This window comes from Apus apus, chromosome 1 (genome assembly GCF_020740795.1).
Source record: "Apus apus isolate bApuApu2 chromosome 1, bApuApu2.pri.cur, whole genome shotgun sequence".
Taxonomy (NCBI): Eukaryota; Metazoa; Chordata; class Aves; order Apodiformes; family Apodidae; genus Apus; species Apus apus.
The window spans coordinates 97,500,629-97,513,924 of record NC_067282.1 but is presented as its reverse complement, the minus strand read 5'-3'; the positions used below and the strand labels follow the sequence as shown (position 1 = coordinate 97,513,924).

Genomic DNA, 13,296 nt, shown 5'->3' with positions numbered 1-13,296 from the left:
AGCACCCCAGGGATATTTTGACCTACGTGCACTTTCTGGCATTTTAATGCCTCTGTTATGCCAGAGTACACTGTAGGGAATTTTGCACTGCTCTCACAAGAAGCCTTGGAAGGGAAAATAAAGCCTCTGTTTTCCTTTCAGCAGGTTAAGTGTAGTGGTGCTCATGCAGCAGATTTAGGGCAGGTGCCTGCACAGGCACAGAGGGCTTGGTGCTCCTGCAAGGCTTGGCTTGGTGTGTGCACAGAAGAAGCTGGGTAGCTGCATCTAGCTGCAGTGCAGGGCAATGAGTGTGCATTGGTGGAAACCGAGCTCTGTTAAAGCAAGTGTCAGGGCCTCAGATATCACCACTGAAAGGTCGTTTTAGTGTGTCAGCACCTATGTGGATCACCGGGTGCTAGTGAAGCAGCCGCTGGGGCTCTGCAAAGTTGCTGGTTCAGCCACACTTCTGCTGCTAGGGAGGGACATCTCCTTCTCACCAGGGAGAGTGGGGCTGTCCCCAGTGATTACTGCCAAAGGGGGAACCCAAAAAGGAGTCCACAGGACCCCTCTTTTAATGTCACTGCTGTGACAGATCTCAGGAGATGTGACTCCCACTGATTCATGAAGAGGAAGAGGGTATAGAGAGGAGAAGGGAAGAGAGTTTAGGCCTGCAGCTGTGCAACCTTCGGAATTGATAATGTGGACTGAAGTATGGCAGATGTGCTTTAGGAAGTAGCAGTGTACCTCAAAGTAAGAAACTTCAGGAAAGTTTTGTTTTTTTCTTTTTCATAGGCCATTTTTTCAGTGACAAACCATTTTGCAGGTGAAGCGCTGACAAAATTCACTACAACTTGAGTAGTTGCAATGAAGAGATGAGCCTGAACATGCTATGCAATACAGTCAGTATGAGTTGACCTTCACATGATGTCATTTTGGCTAAATATAAATTTATATATGTTGTCTCAAATTATCTGAGGCAGCTGGTTTTGCGGAGCTCTCCTTCTTGTTTGTAAGGACAGGGTGGGAACATTGTAGCCCTGCTGGAACCATTCCCTTCTTTCTTAGATCACTAGCATTAAGAAATGAGAGAGGAGAGGTGAGAAGACAAATCTGTATCCTGTAGGACAGTGTCAAGGCTTGTTTGCCAGAGCCTTGGAGAAGAAAGTTACCAGTAGCTCAGTTTGTCCTCTAGCCTGACCAGCCAAGGGATGGATGGGCACCATGCATGGAAAACTCTTCAAAAATAACCTTTCACCACTCTCCTGAGATCCCTTTTCTATTAGTAGACTCTGTAAGGAAGTTATCCAAGCTGTGGTATTAAACAAACTAATAAAGATAGGTAGATATTCTGAGAATACTTTTTTTTTTCTTATTTATTTCCATCTGAAATTCAGAAATATTATATAGAGAAGTTTATATTGTGGGAATGTCATGGAAATAAAGTAAAATTTTGCTGATTCCTGATCTGTGTTTCTGTGACACCTTGCATTTTAACACGACACAGGTGTTTTATGTCACATGGGGAAAATAGTAGCATAGTGAAGAGGAAAAAATGTGTTTCACACACTCATTTATGAACTTACATCGCTTTCATCAGAATAAATGGTTGGCAAAACTCCAGTCGCCTTCAGTAGGAGTGGACAGTAGATTTAACCATCAAATCAATTTGATTCTAAGTAGCCCTGAATAAAGACAAGCCTTGCAGGTTCAAGTACCTATGGAAAAAGAGTTTCTTCAACAGAATCAGCTCAGGGCTGGGCAGAGTGCTCTTGGGTTCTGTTATTGTAGTCTTTCCTTTTTGTTTTTTTTTAATCTTTTTTAAATTCCAGGTGTAACACAGTATGTTTACTCAGAGTAAAAATAACGTGCAGCTGTGAAGAAAAACATCTTGGGTTTCATTTCAGACCTAGAGCTGAGGATGAATCACTGCAAAGCTGCACCCTTTACACTGGGCACACTTTCTGAAAGCTGCTTTTCCACTGCCCTGCTCCCCTGGTGGTTCAGAAATAAAGCAGACTCACAGAAAGTCCTAAAAAAAGCCTTTACAGACAATCACTCTCTTGTTGTTCTGAGCACTAAAAATACCATTTTCTAGTGTCTGCTTGCATTTTCAGTTTTGCTTTCTACACTGTATGAGTCCATTCCCACCATTTGAATTAAGCCTTGGTTCAGTGGTATGTGTGAGCACACACTCCATTTGAAGTGCCTGAGTAGTCCTGTTAGCTCCTATGGAGCTGCTTATATGTTTGAAGTTAAGCATAGTCCCTAGAAGATGTCCTGAACTAGGTATTTCCTGGTCTGTCCAGTAAGCTAACGGGACAAAACCCTTGACCATCTGCTTCTGGATTTTAATAAAAAGTTATGACTTATTTATGATCTTCTTCCTCACCCTCATCTGTTTATATTCAGATCAGAAAACCAGCTCCAAAGCCCTGTCAGATTGCCAAAGGCTGTGTGCTGCTGCTGGATCTTTCACATCATTTACTGTTCAGTGTTTACAAGAGTGGTTTTAATGCATGGTTGCCCATAGAAGTGGTGTAGGATAATACTGCTGTGATATTTCACATCAGCAGCAAGACTTTGATGGCCCTGTATCCCAACTTCCTTTTCACAAGAAAAACAAAATAAAAAAACTGTGCCAGTTACGCCAAAGGATGCTGCTAGTTCTCTGTTTCCCAAAAACATCCCTAAAAAGTCAGTGAATGGGCCAGATGGTTCATTCTTTTGTCTTTGTAACATAACTGACCTTGGGAGTCAGGGTGATCATCTGCACAGGTTTAAGGGTAGGAGCTGGATGATATTTCCAAATATCCATGATTTAGTATGCAGACTCACTTATACATATATACCATATGTATTTGTTAAAGGTAAACAGAAAAAGGCAATGTTTTAGTCACAAGCAATCATCACAAAAGTTCTTTTTCAATATGTTTACATACAAAAGAAAATTTACATTTTTTTGCTTAGGTCTGTTTAGACAGAAATAAGCTGCATCCCAGAATTATATTTAGAGGTATGTAGTAGGACGGAGAGATTAAACCTGAGAGAATAATGCCCGGGTATTCTGATTCTGAGAGGAAATGCTAAATCCATCACCACTCAGTGACAGGCAAGACCATGTGCTGCCTGTATCTTCCTTGTGGTTATTCAGTCCTATGGCTGACAAAGCAGTGGTAGAAGCTTTACACAAGGCAGATTTCAGATGTAATTCATTGTGCAGTCCTCAAGATATTTTATATCTGAATAGGAATGTAAAGCCAGTATTTCCTCGGCAACATCAGAGACTTAGTTGCTTCTCCTAAAGAAGACGATGGTACCCAATGAATGATTTCTGTGATATATTTTTAAACTGAAATCATCAGTGGTTTGGTTTTGGTTTTGATTGTTTTGGTTTGGTTTGGTTTTGGTTGTGTGTTTGTTTGTTTTTGAATACATACATTAAGAAAATGCAGTAAAATTAGTAGTGACACCACATAGAAAAAAACCTGATATACTTTACAAGTACTTCTAGTATTTAAGATGTATGTTAAATCTTTTCAGCTTTCCAAGTGTGAGTTATTATTTACAATATGTAGGAGATTTGTAACTGCGTTAGTTCCTGACCCTGTATAGTGCTGAGCAGTCAACTCAACTGAGTCTCTTGGGCATTGGATAAAATATCTTCTACATCCTTTTGATGTATGTTGAGCAGACAGTGGTCCAAACTGTATATAATTTTTCCTTTTCTGTACTCAATAGCAAAAATTTATGGGAAAGCACCTGTATTCTCACCACAGGTAGGCCTACAGTGACATTACTGCCCAACACTAGCAGCAAGATCTGGGAGTTCTGAGATGGGGAGAGCAAGAAGCTCTGGGTGAAACACATTTTGTGGGGCAGATCCTGAAACAGTTTTCCAGGGGTCTGGATCTTGGAGGGACTCTTGGTTATCTGGACTATGACTTAGTTGGTTTGCAAGGAACCAAAATGAAGCATTGCAACCTGACTTGCTCTTTGTTTAGTAAGACCATGGTGCAGTTTCTGGAGTTAAATGGCAGGACTAAAAGAAAGCTTGTTAGTAATGTAGTATCACTAAAGAAACCAAAACCCAACTAACACCTTCCTTCCCTTGCCAAACAGCCTCTTTACATTTAAAGGTATTCCCCATGGCTGTGTTCTTTATTTTGGTTTTTGTAAGAATTTTTCCTTTCTGATGAAACACGTTGTAGACATTAAATTAAGGGGCAAATATGTCTGTGTCTGCCAGAAAGAAAACTGTGATGCAATTAAAATGCCATTAGGGAACCCCTGTGGGATGCTAAACCTAAAGACTCTATTCAGAAAGCAAAGCCAAAATTAAAGAGGTGTCTGGTTGCAGATCCTCTGCAGATTTCCATTTCTTGACTACAGTACCATGGAGACTGTGCTAGTTAGGAGTTGAAAGTTTTTTCCAGTTGTGAGTGTGGTATTTTGAATCATGGCTTTGGCAAATGCTCCTTTTGTGTAAGCCATATGTAGAAGTGCGTCTGCATTGCATGACATAACGTTCAGCTGAGCATGGTCCACATGAAACAATGGCAGCAGTGGAGATGGGAAGATTTCCAAGGCTTAAACAAACCTTGCCCAGGGCTTGAACCATGATAACTAATAATAGCTTGCCCTCAGAAAATTTACATGAAGTGCATCTCTGTGTTTGCTGGGTTGTCTGTGACAGGTTTGGTAAGTGCAGCTCCTCGCAGCCATTGGGCTCAGTAAGCTCATGAACAAGCCTCCATTCTAGCTCAGTCTCTGGAAATAAATCATTAGTGCTTATGTGTTTGGAGACAAATAAGAACCTGATCCTTTGAAAATAAAAAAAGTGTATGGTCCCCTGAGGCTGGTTGTTTTTTTTCTGAGGCAACTGAAGGAATCAGCAGAGTCATTGAATGGTAGGTACTGAATTTTTCAGTGAAAGCCCAACCCTGGTGCTTGAGTCTCAGTTTTTCAATTTCATTCAGTATGATTCTTTGCTGAGGATATTAATAGGGACCAGAATAATAATAGAAGCACACCTCTCTTCTCTGTCTAGGAATTCTCCTGATGACTGCAGCGTGGCAAAAGGAGGGAAAATGGTTAGCGGCTCAGACAATGTTGGGATGAACTATGGAAACTACATGGAAGAGAAGCATGTTCCACCCCCAAATATGACTACCAATGAACGAAGAGTCATTGTGCCTGCAGGTTAGGCCCTCTACACAAAAAATTTTAAAAACCCAGTGCATTTCCCCTAGGTCTACTAACATTATTTAAGAAGATTTGGAGTAAAGTGGTGATGTGATACAGGTGACCAGGAAGAAAAAGCAGTCGTTTTCCCAGGGTTATTAAGAAAACAAGCTGAGAAATATCATAGTGAAGCCACCTCCTCAACCTGTTCTTCCCATTTCAGCAGCAGAACTGGCTGATTACAGGCATTTATATCTTATCTGAATCCTCTAGCTCCTTTTGGAGTATTTCACCCTAAAGTGGGCAAAATGAAAAGCCACTGCCATTTCCTAACACCATAGACTGGCTGGGTGCAGAGTGTGGGGAGAGAGAAAGAATAGCTGTACCACATGATATTCCTGCAAATATGCAGTCCACCCCTCAGGATGCTAAAAGCACAGTAACTTCTGTGAAATTAAACAGTGCATGAAAAGCAATTAACTATGCTATCCTCTGAGTTTGGGTGATGTGAAACTTTTTAATAAGCAAACTGACAACTCCACTGCAATGTAAGAGCACAATTGAGAAATTCTTGGTTAGCCTTGGCAAGTTTGCTTGTGGGATTCAGCAATTAATTGAATAGGAAGGCATTCATTCCTGTGTGCCTTGTCCTCTAAACAAATCCCTACTGGAACATTTGTTGCCTCAGTTTGCAAAATAATTAGCATGCTAATTTCCAAAGCCAAAGCATAACATATGTGGGTTTTCATAAACCACTCAATACACACAGCACAGACACAACACCTGCAACCTGCAAACAGAAATGTTTTGCTGCTAGTTCCTCTCCAACAGTGATGTGCCTGTCTGAAACATTTTTTGCTACTCCTCTGTTGCTTAATATTCTTACAGTTTTTCAGTTGCTAAGATATGCAAGAGTACTAACTGTGGCCAGTTTTGCAAGCTGTGATTATTTCAGTTATTTGTCAAGATAAGTGTGGACAAATATGTTGCAGTATCATCTGCAATGGTATTGACAGTTCTATGTTGAAGCACAGAAGACTGAAGCACTGAATAATGAAATGTCCTGCCTAACTGGAGGCAGATCATACTGAAATTCATCACATTAATCTAAAATGTTCTTCTAAAACCTTTGCCTCCTTGGTGGTTGGCATTTTTTTCAGTCTTCTAGTAACCAATAGCATTATTAGCTCAGCAAAACCTTTTTTTTCTCAGTGTAGTCCTGGAGGTGTGTTTTGAGGTGTGTTTGAGTGACATTCAAAGAAAAATGTGGTTACAGTCACAGTCTTGCTACTTTGAGGTCCCTAGAAGAAAGGCATGGGTAAAAATCAGCTGGTTTTGTTTGACTACCATATAGGCAGTGTGCAGTTCATCTGGCAGTGTTTAGGAATAAGAAAAGCAAAACTCGCATTTCCAGCTGTGTTAACTTTCTACTTAACCATAAAGAAGAAAAAAATATATGTTTAGGTAGACTTACTGGTGTTTGATTGTTTACTTCAAACCAAACTGAATGTAGTTGTTGGAGTTCTCTGATGTAGGTGTGGGCAATCTCACCCAGACCCCAAGGTTTACCAACCAGGCTTGCAAGTCTGTAGATTGCTACATATTTAAAACCAGATGGAGGGATTCTTCTAAGTGTTTTTTGTGCACTTCAGAGAGCAGAGGAACCTTCTGAAGTTCCAGAGGATTAAATATTCTGACTTGCAAGGGCTTTAAATGCCACAAGAATCATCTGAAAATGGGAGGCACTAGTGGGTGAAGGATTGGGAATGAGGAAACACCCTGACAGACTCTGAATAGTTCCGAGCCCATGGAGAGAAGTCCACACCTCTTTCAAACCATCCTGAAGAGTCAAAAGAGAGAGGATGGCACTGAATTAAGCCACAGGAAAGCTATTTAGGCTGTCACTTAAATCCCAGTCATTCCACAGATTTTATGTGACAGAGTACAGCCATTTGACCTCTGTGTGCTCCATTCTGTCTTCAGGATATCACAGAATCATTGACATTGGAAGGCACAAGCCCTTAAGGAGTTTATTCCCCCTTAGCTTTATTCTTTTCTCTTTAAAAAGTATAAGTTCTTTGCGGTGTCTTTTATTATGGTATTGTGTTATTATGGGGATGTGCACTGCAGGTTTTTTGGGACCCTTACATTGGTGGATGCTTACTGTAACTCAAGAACAGGGAAAAGTACAATAGAAGAGAAATATAAAGGGAGGAGTTTAGAGGCAAAAAAGAGATCCAAGTTAAAATCAAGTTTTCATTCAGCAAACACTTATTTGGCTTGATGTTTTCCCAAAAATCTGGACTAGTTCTTGTTTTTTTTACCCAGATTGTTTTGACAATTCTTCAGGTAGCAAGTAAAAACCTATGCAGGTGCAGCAATATGCACAAGTGTAACACAGCAGTCTAGGGGAAAAAGTGCAGAATCTTTTAGTATGACCCACTCCAGTTTGTGAAGTAACTAGCCAAATCTGTGAGTGTCTGCTTAGCCTGTGCTCAAGAAATAGTACTTCTGACTTGAGTAGAAATTTCATTTGAATAAAGACACAAATTCAACAGAGAGTTTGAAAATTGTTCAGAAACAAGTCACAGTGCTGTTAGTGGGCTTTCTTAGATATTCTCTTCATGAAGACAGGAACCTGTGTTAATCTGTGGATAATAATGCATAAAAATAACAAGATAAAAGAACTACATGGAAGAAGGAGCTCAACAGCCCAGGGTTTGTTATTAATCAGAGCTCACAGCTCTTCCTTAATAGTTTTTCACAGACCATTTCCACCTTTGCACTCAAAAGCCCAAATTAATTCCTCATGTATGTCAATAAACAGAGGATTAAGGTCTTTCCAGTATGACTGTGATCTGCATTTATTTTGTTCTGGTCCAGTACATCAGCACTCTTCCCTCTCTGCCTAATTTTATGCTTTCTGATACCACCAGATCCTACGTTATGGAGTACAGACCACGTACGCCAGTGGCTGGAATGGGCGGTGAAGGAGTATGGTCTTCCAGATGTGGACATCTTGTTGTTCCAGAACATTGATGGGAAGGAGCTGTGTAAAATGACCAAAGATGACTTCCAGAGACTCACCCCAAGCTATAATGCAGATATCCTCCTGTCACACCTACACTACCTCAGAGAGAGTAAGCTAGTTTTCTGTTCTTATGGTAGTGGCTACAATCAATCTGTGATTGGTATCAGTTTTAGATTTAAGGGTGTGGATACACTCATCTGGCTTTTCAAATGTCTGTTGCAAGTGTTGCTGTTCCTAAGAATGTAGAAGGAAGCCTGATCCAAAGCCTCTTTGTTTGATGGAAAAAATTCTTATTAATTTCAATTGGCTTTCATTCATGTTCATCAAAGAAAACAGGGAATATTTCCACATGTCCATCTCAGAGAAAAATCAAATTGAAACCCAGCAGATTCATGAGTATACTGTAAGATGAAAATCATATGGGATTCAGTGCTAATGTTTTTTCTGGTCACATACTAATTTCTTTCCATTTTGATTATGAGAATACTAAATGAGAGTGCAAACATTGATTCATAAAGTGAATTCCAGGCATGATTCAAAGGACTGAGAGCAGTTTGCTCTACCTTGAATAGGATCAGGAAGGTTTTGCTGAATTGAATAAAAGTTTTGTAAATTTTTGGAAAAAAGAAACAGCCCCTAAAGTCCAAATGCAAATTGTTTGTAGTGCATGGCTAGCATTTTGAAGGGAAAGAAGGGACTAGTGAATTCCTGGCTTAAAGGCTTTTATCTAAGCTTGAGGAAGTTTTGCAGGCTTGCCTCAGTTTAAAGAAGTTAAAGTGAACATAGTTTTTGAAGAAAAAAACAACAAGCATTGCAACACCAGTGCGGTGCAGTCTTCTCCACACGCACACTGTCAATAATTAGTCAGAAATATTATGCATTCATAATTCTGAATAAATGAATGCCCTAGTTTAAGCTGTAGCACACATGCCTCCCTCCAAACCGTAGAAAGAAACTGTCAGTAGGCTCACATTCAAACAGTCCTATCAGGGGAAAATATGGTTTAAAAACATAATTTACAATTTTTTTTTTCATTTTGGTGTTGCTTTTTGTTTTGTTTTGTAGCTCCTCTTCCACATTTGACTTCAGATGATGTTGATAAGGCCTTACAAAACTCTCCACGGTTAATGCATGCTAGAAATACAGGTAATGCTGGCACTGCTCCCATTGCTGTAGGTCATCTTATAAAAGCACAGGGTTCCTTTTTATGGGTTGCTTGCTAAAAATGGAAATGGTAAATCAGGAGGGAGACAAGCATATTATCTCCTTGCTGTGTGTGAGTTTTATTCACACACACACACAGAAAAAGGTGAGATCACATAGGCCCAGATGGTGTAAAAATGATAATTTCTTGTGTCCTATAGGAGAATGGAGTCCCTGACACATGATAAACTGCAGATTTGGGGCCTTTGTCTTTGAGGACTTCTTTTCTCTTTCTGTCTCATTGGGTTGTCAGATGTACTCCATGATGCCTAGAAAGTTGGTGGAGCTGAAAAGTACTTTAGCACTTGCCTAAGTGCTGTGGGCCCTGGTGCGTGGGAGCTGTCTCCCCTCTCATGCAGTATATATAATATAATTCAATAAAATTGCTATTTAGGGTTAGCTCATCTCATTTGTCAGCTATATGGGACTTGAGCTGGAAACTCCACGAAGTTCGATGCTGTAATTTCCACTAAGTCTGATCTGAATGTAAACCAATTTTTGTTAATATGCACCCTTTTGTTAATTTGGCCCCCAAAAGTAGAATGTAGATAAACGAACAATACATGCCTCAAAAGCATCTGTTTTTCAGGATGTGACTTAAAGTATTTCTGAAAATAATTCAGAATAAACTTTATTTTGCTCTAGCAGTTGTGCAACAGAGGATGACATGGAATTGTACATATACTATGATAGACATACTGATTGATTAAAGATGTTTGGAACATTACGTTATCATGCCTGAGGGTGTTAGTTACCTACAGTGACCAGAAATAACAATGATTTAATAGAAATGAAAAAGATAATACAAAGGATAATGCAAAAGAGAAAAAAACAAAACAAACCAACATACCTAACAAACAAACAAAAAAACCCCATGCCTTCCCCTCCCCCCCCCCACCTGGGATTGTGATGCCTTTATGCTTTTTTCAGGTTTTATTTAGTTTTTCACTGTGGTAAATAGCAGTGAGTTTCCTAGCTAGGAAACTAGCTAGGAATTAAACAGATTAGAAGATCTTTCCCTAAGATTAGATGTTTGCCACTTTACATGAAGTCCTACTGTGGGCTGTAGGCCTGCTGCAAATCCCAGCAAAGCAATAAAAACATTTCCATTGACTTTGATGGAGTTTGGAATAAGCCTTAAGCCCTTTTTAAAAGCAGGTGGACTCAATGGTCTTTTCCATCTCTGGCTTTCCAAATTCTAATTTTCCAAGCAGTTTCCACATAAAGTTATCCAAGCGTTGCTCAGCAGTTCTGTGTGTTATCTTTTTCTACATATGTGCACTGACAATGATATTTTGAAATTAATTTCACTAAAATGAGATTGTCTGCATTTCTGTCATTGGGAGTGTGAATAAGATCATGCTGATCATCAGCATAAGGAAAAATAGCTGTTCTGGTGGCAGAAGAACTTTGGAGTGGGATTTTTAAAGGACTTAAAAAGAGTTAGGAACAAGTTCTTAGTGAAGTCAACAGTAATTGCACAAACTCTTATTACCCTTTTCATGTTTGTAGAGATGGTCATTAGAAGTCTGTTGATATAGTTAGGGCAATTTCAATGCTTGTGAGAAGTGAGATTTCATTTTCTATATAAAGCTCAATATTTTTAATTTTTCACTGTGAAGAGAATGGGATTTCTGAGGGTCTGACCCAAAGCTGATCGAAGTCTGTGAAAGATTCCCACAGACACCAGTAGGAAGAGAAGGAAAAGAAGTTTTATTTCAGAAGGTATTAAACCACCTACCCAGGAGGAGGTGATTGTGGGGAGCATAGAAGGGAATTCCTGAATTTGACTCTCTCCTCTCTTAACACAGATTTTGCACAGTCTCTTATCCAGAAATTTGAATGAATTTACACAGCTGCAAAGGCTGGTGTAATTAACTTTTATATATAACAGTCCTAAGACAGAAAATAGTTATTAATTGTCTTCATTCAGACACACTACAAGACAGAAAATATCAGTGGCCTTAGGGACAGTGCAAATGAATCTCTAGGTGTTATGTGTTCTTCTTTCTCTTTAGGAGGTGCCACTTTTATTTTTCCAAATACGTCAGTTTATCCAGAAGCAACACAAAGAATTACAACCAGGCCAGGTATGAACAATGACCATCTTTTGTATGCTGTGATCTTATTCATTTCACTTACTGAAGTATCTTGTTTTGTTCCTTCAACTCTCTTTTCATAAATATCAGGCTATATTTTGAATACACACATATATACATATATATATTTATATGTGTGTGCATGTATCATTGTGTAGAGATGATTAAACAGAGCAGATTAATCTGTTTCTACCACATATCTTTGTCATCCAAGCAATGCTATCTAGTGTTCAGAGCACCAGAGAATCAGAAGACAAGAGCTGCATTCACTGGTTCTGTTGCACTGTCCCAGTACAGTCACTTTTCACTGTGTTTCAGCTCTCTGTAAAATGAGGCAATGCCCTCTTTTTCAATGCTTCTTGAAAGATATTGAGAAAAAATACTCTGAAAATGCTGGGTACATGTTTCTTATGCTACCTACTTTTTATTTACTTTATTTATGTTTGAGCAAATAAATCCCACAAAGTATGATTGTGAATTTAAGAGATTAAATAAGTAAAATCAAAACATAAGGAACTTTTCATTGCTTAAAACTTTGAAGCCCATTAAAGTATTGTGGGTGTGCTGGTTTGTGAAAGGCTGAAGGGAATAATTGACGAAGATGAGGACATTGCTATGAAGCAAAAATTTTCTTTACATCACCCTTCACCAATAAAGATGCTGGAAAAATGCCTAATCTGGACATTTGCTTTTCCAGTAATAAGCACAAAGTACTGTGAGACATCAAGAGAAATAACAGCAAGATGACATTTGGAGGAAATCCATTACTGAGGCAGGGGCATACATCGAAGTGTTCTGAAGGGACATACACTTGAATTGACTGAGTGCTTGTAAAAAGATGCATTCTTTCACTGAAAACAAGAGGTTTTGGATAGCAAATATTGTATCTATCTTTTATTATTGCTCTAGAGTATAATCCAGGAGACTATACACAAGTAACTATTTTATATACACGTGTATACATGTGTATATGCATGTCTGCAGATTTGTTAATTGATAATTGAAAAAGACAGATAGAGAAACAGCTACCAGACCATTACATGATCACATCCATCCTGCTCAGTTTCTAGGAAAACAAACTCTTTTGCTAGGTTTATTTGTCTGTAACAGTACTGTAGTGAATAGAAAGGAAATGCATGAATTTGGCATTCAGCTTTTATAAGACATTTACCAAAGACCCCCACAACTGTTTACAATTAAAATTATTTTTTAAATATTTTAACAGATAAAGAACTGGCTAATTAACCTGTTATGAACACTAAATAATAGACATCTGAAGTCATGGGTGCTTTAGTATTCTTTGCCATGATCTATAGTTATTAATAATTGAAAAAGGACACAATAACATTTGATCTAAAACTTAAAGATGACACATAATTTTGTTATTACATAGAGCCAGAGATTCCTCTAAAGGATCCCTGTACAGGTGCCCAGAGCCTTCATAGAGACCAGAGAACTGGCAGTTTGTTAACAGCTGAAAATACAGTCTGAAAGATAAAACACAAGTTATTTGCATATCTTACTGATTTCAGATTAACCCTTTTCACTCAGAGAAGAAGAATTAACATAAGCATTGAATACCCCCTCCCTTGAAGTGTTTAAGCTAGGCTGGAGGGGCTTTGAGCAACCTGATCTAGTGGAAGATGTCCCTGCCAATGGCAAGGGGAGTGTGGAACCAGGTGATCTTCAGGGACCCCTTCAACCCAAACCATACTGTGATTCTGTGAGCTTTATTTATGGCACAGTGAAAGTCACTGCTGTAGCCATTGGCCAAAGAGAAAAAAAGTAAACAAATGAAGAAAC

At 39.0% G+C, this 13,296-nt stretch overlaps 1 protein-coding gene across 4 annotated transcripts in view; it reads left to right on the top strand.

Annotated features, from left to right (window-relative positions):
• The window catches only part of ERG (ETS transcription factor ERG), a 63,548-nt gene that overhangs the window by 39,919 nt on the left and 10,333 nt on the right, over positions 1-13,296 (top strand). The window contains exons 3-6 of one of the 4 annotated variants that reach the window (XM_051641220.1): positions 5,027-5,178; positions 8,097-8,300; positions 9,257-9,337; positions 11,413-11,484. In XM_051641220.1, coding sequence (XP_051497180.1) covers positions 5,027-5,178; positions 8,097-8,300; positions 9,257-9,337; positions 11,413-11,484 — 509 coding nt within the window. The remainder of the gene's footprint in view (positions 1-5,026; positions 5,179-8,096; positions 8,301-9,256; positions 9,338-11,412; positions 11,485-13,296) is intronic. The other 3 variants (XM_051641233.1, XM_051641227.1, XM_051641241.1) reach the window with 3 other exon arrangements.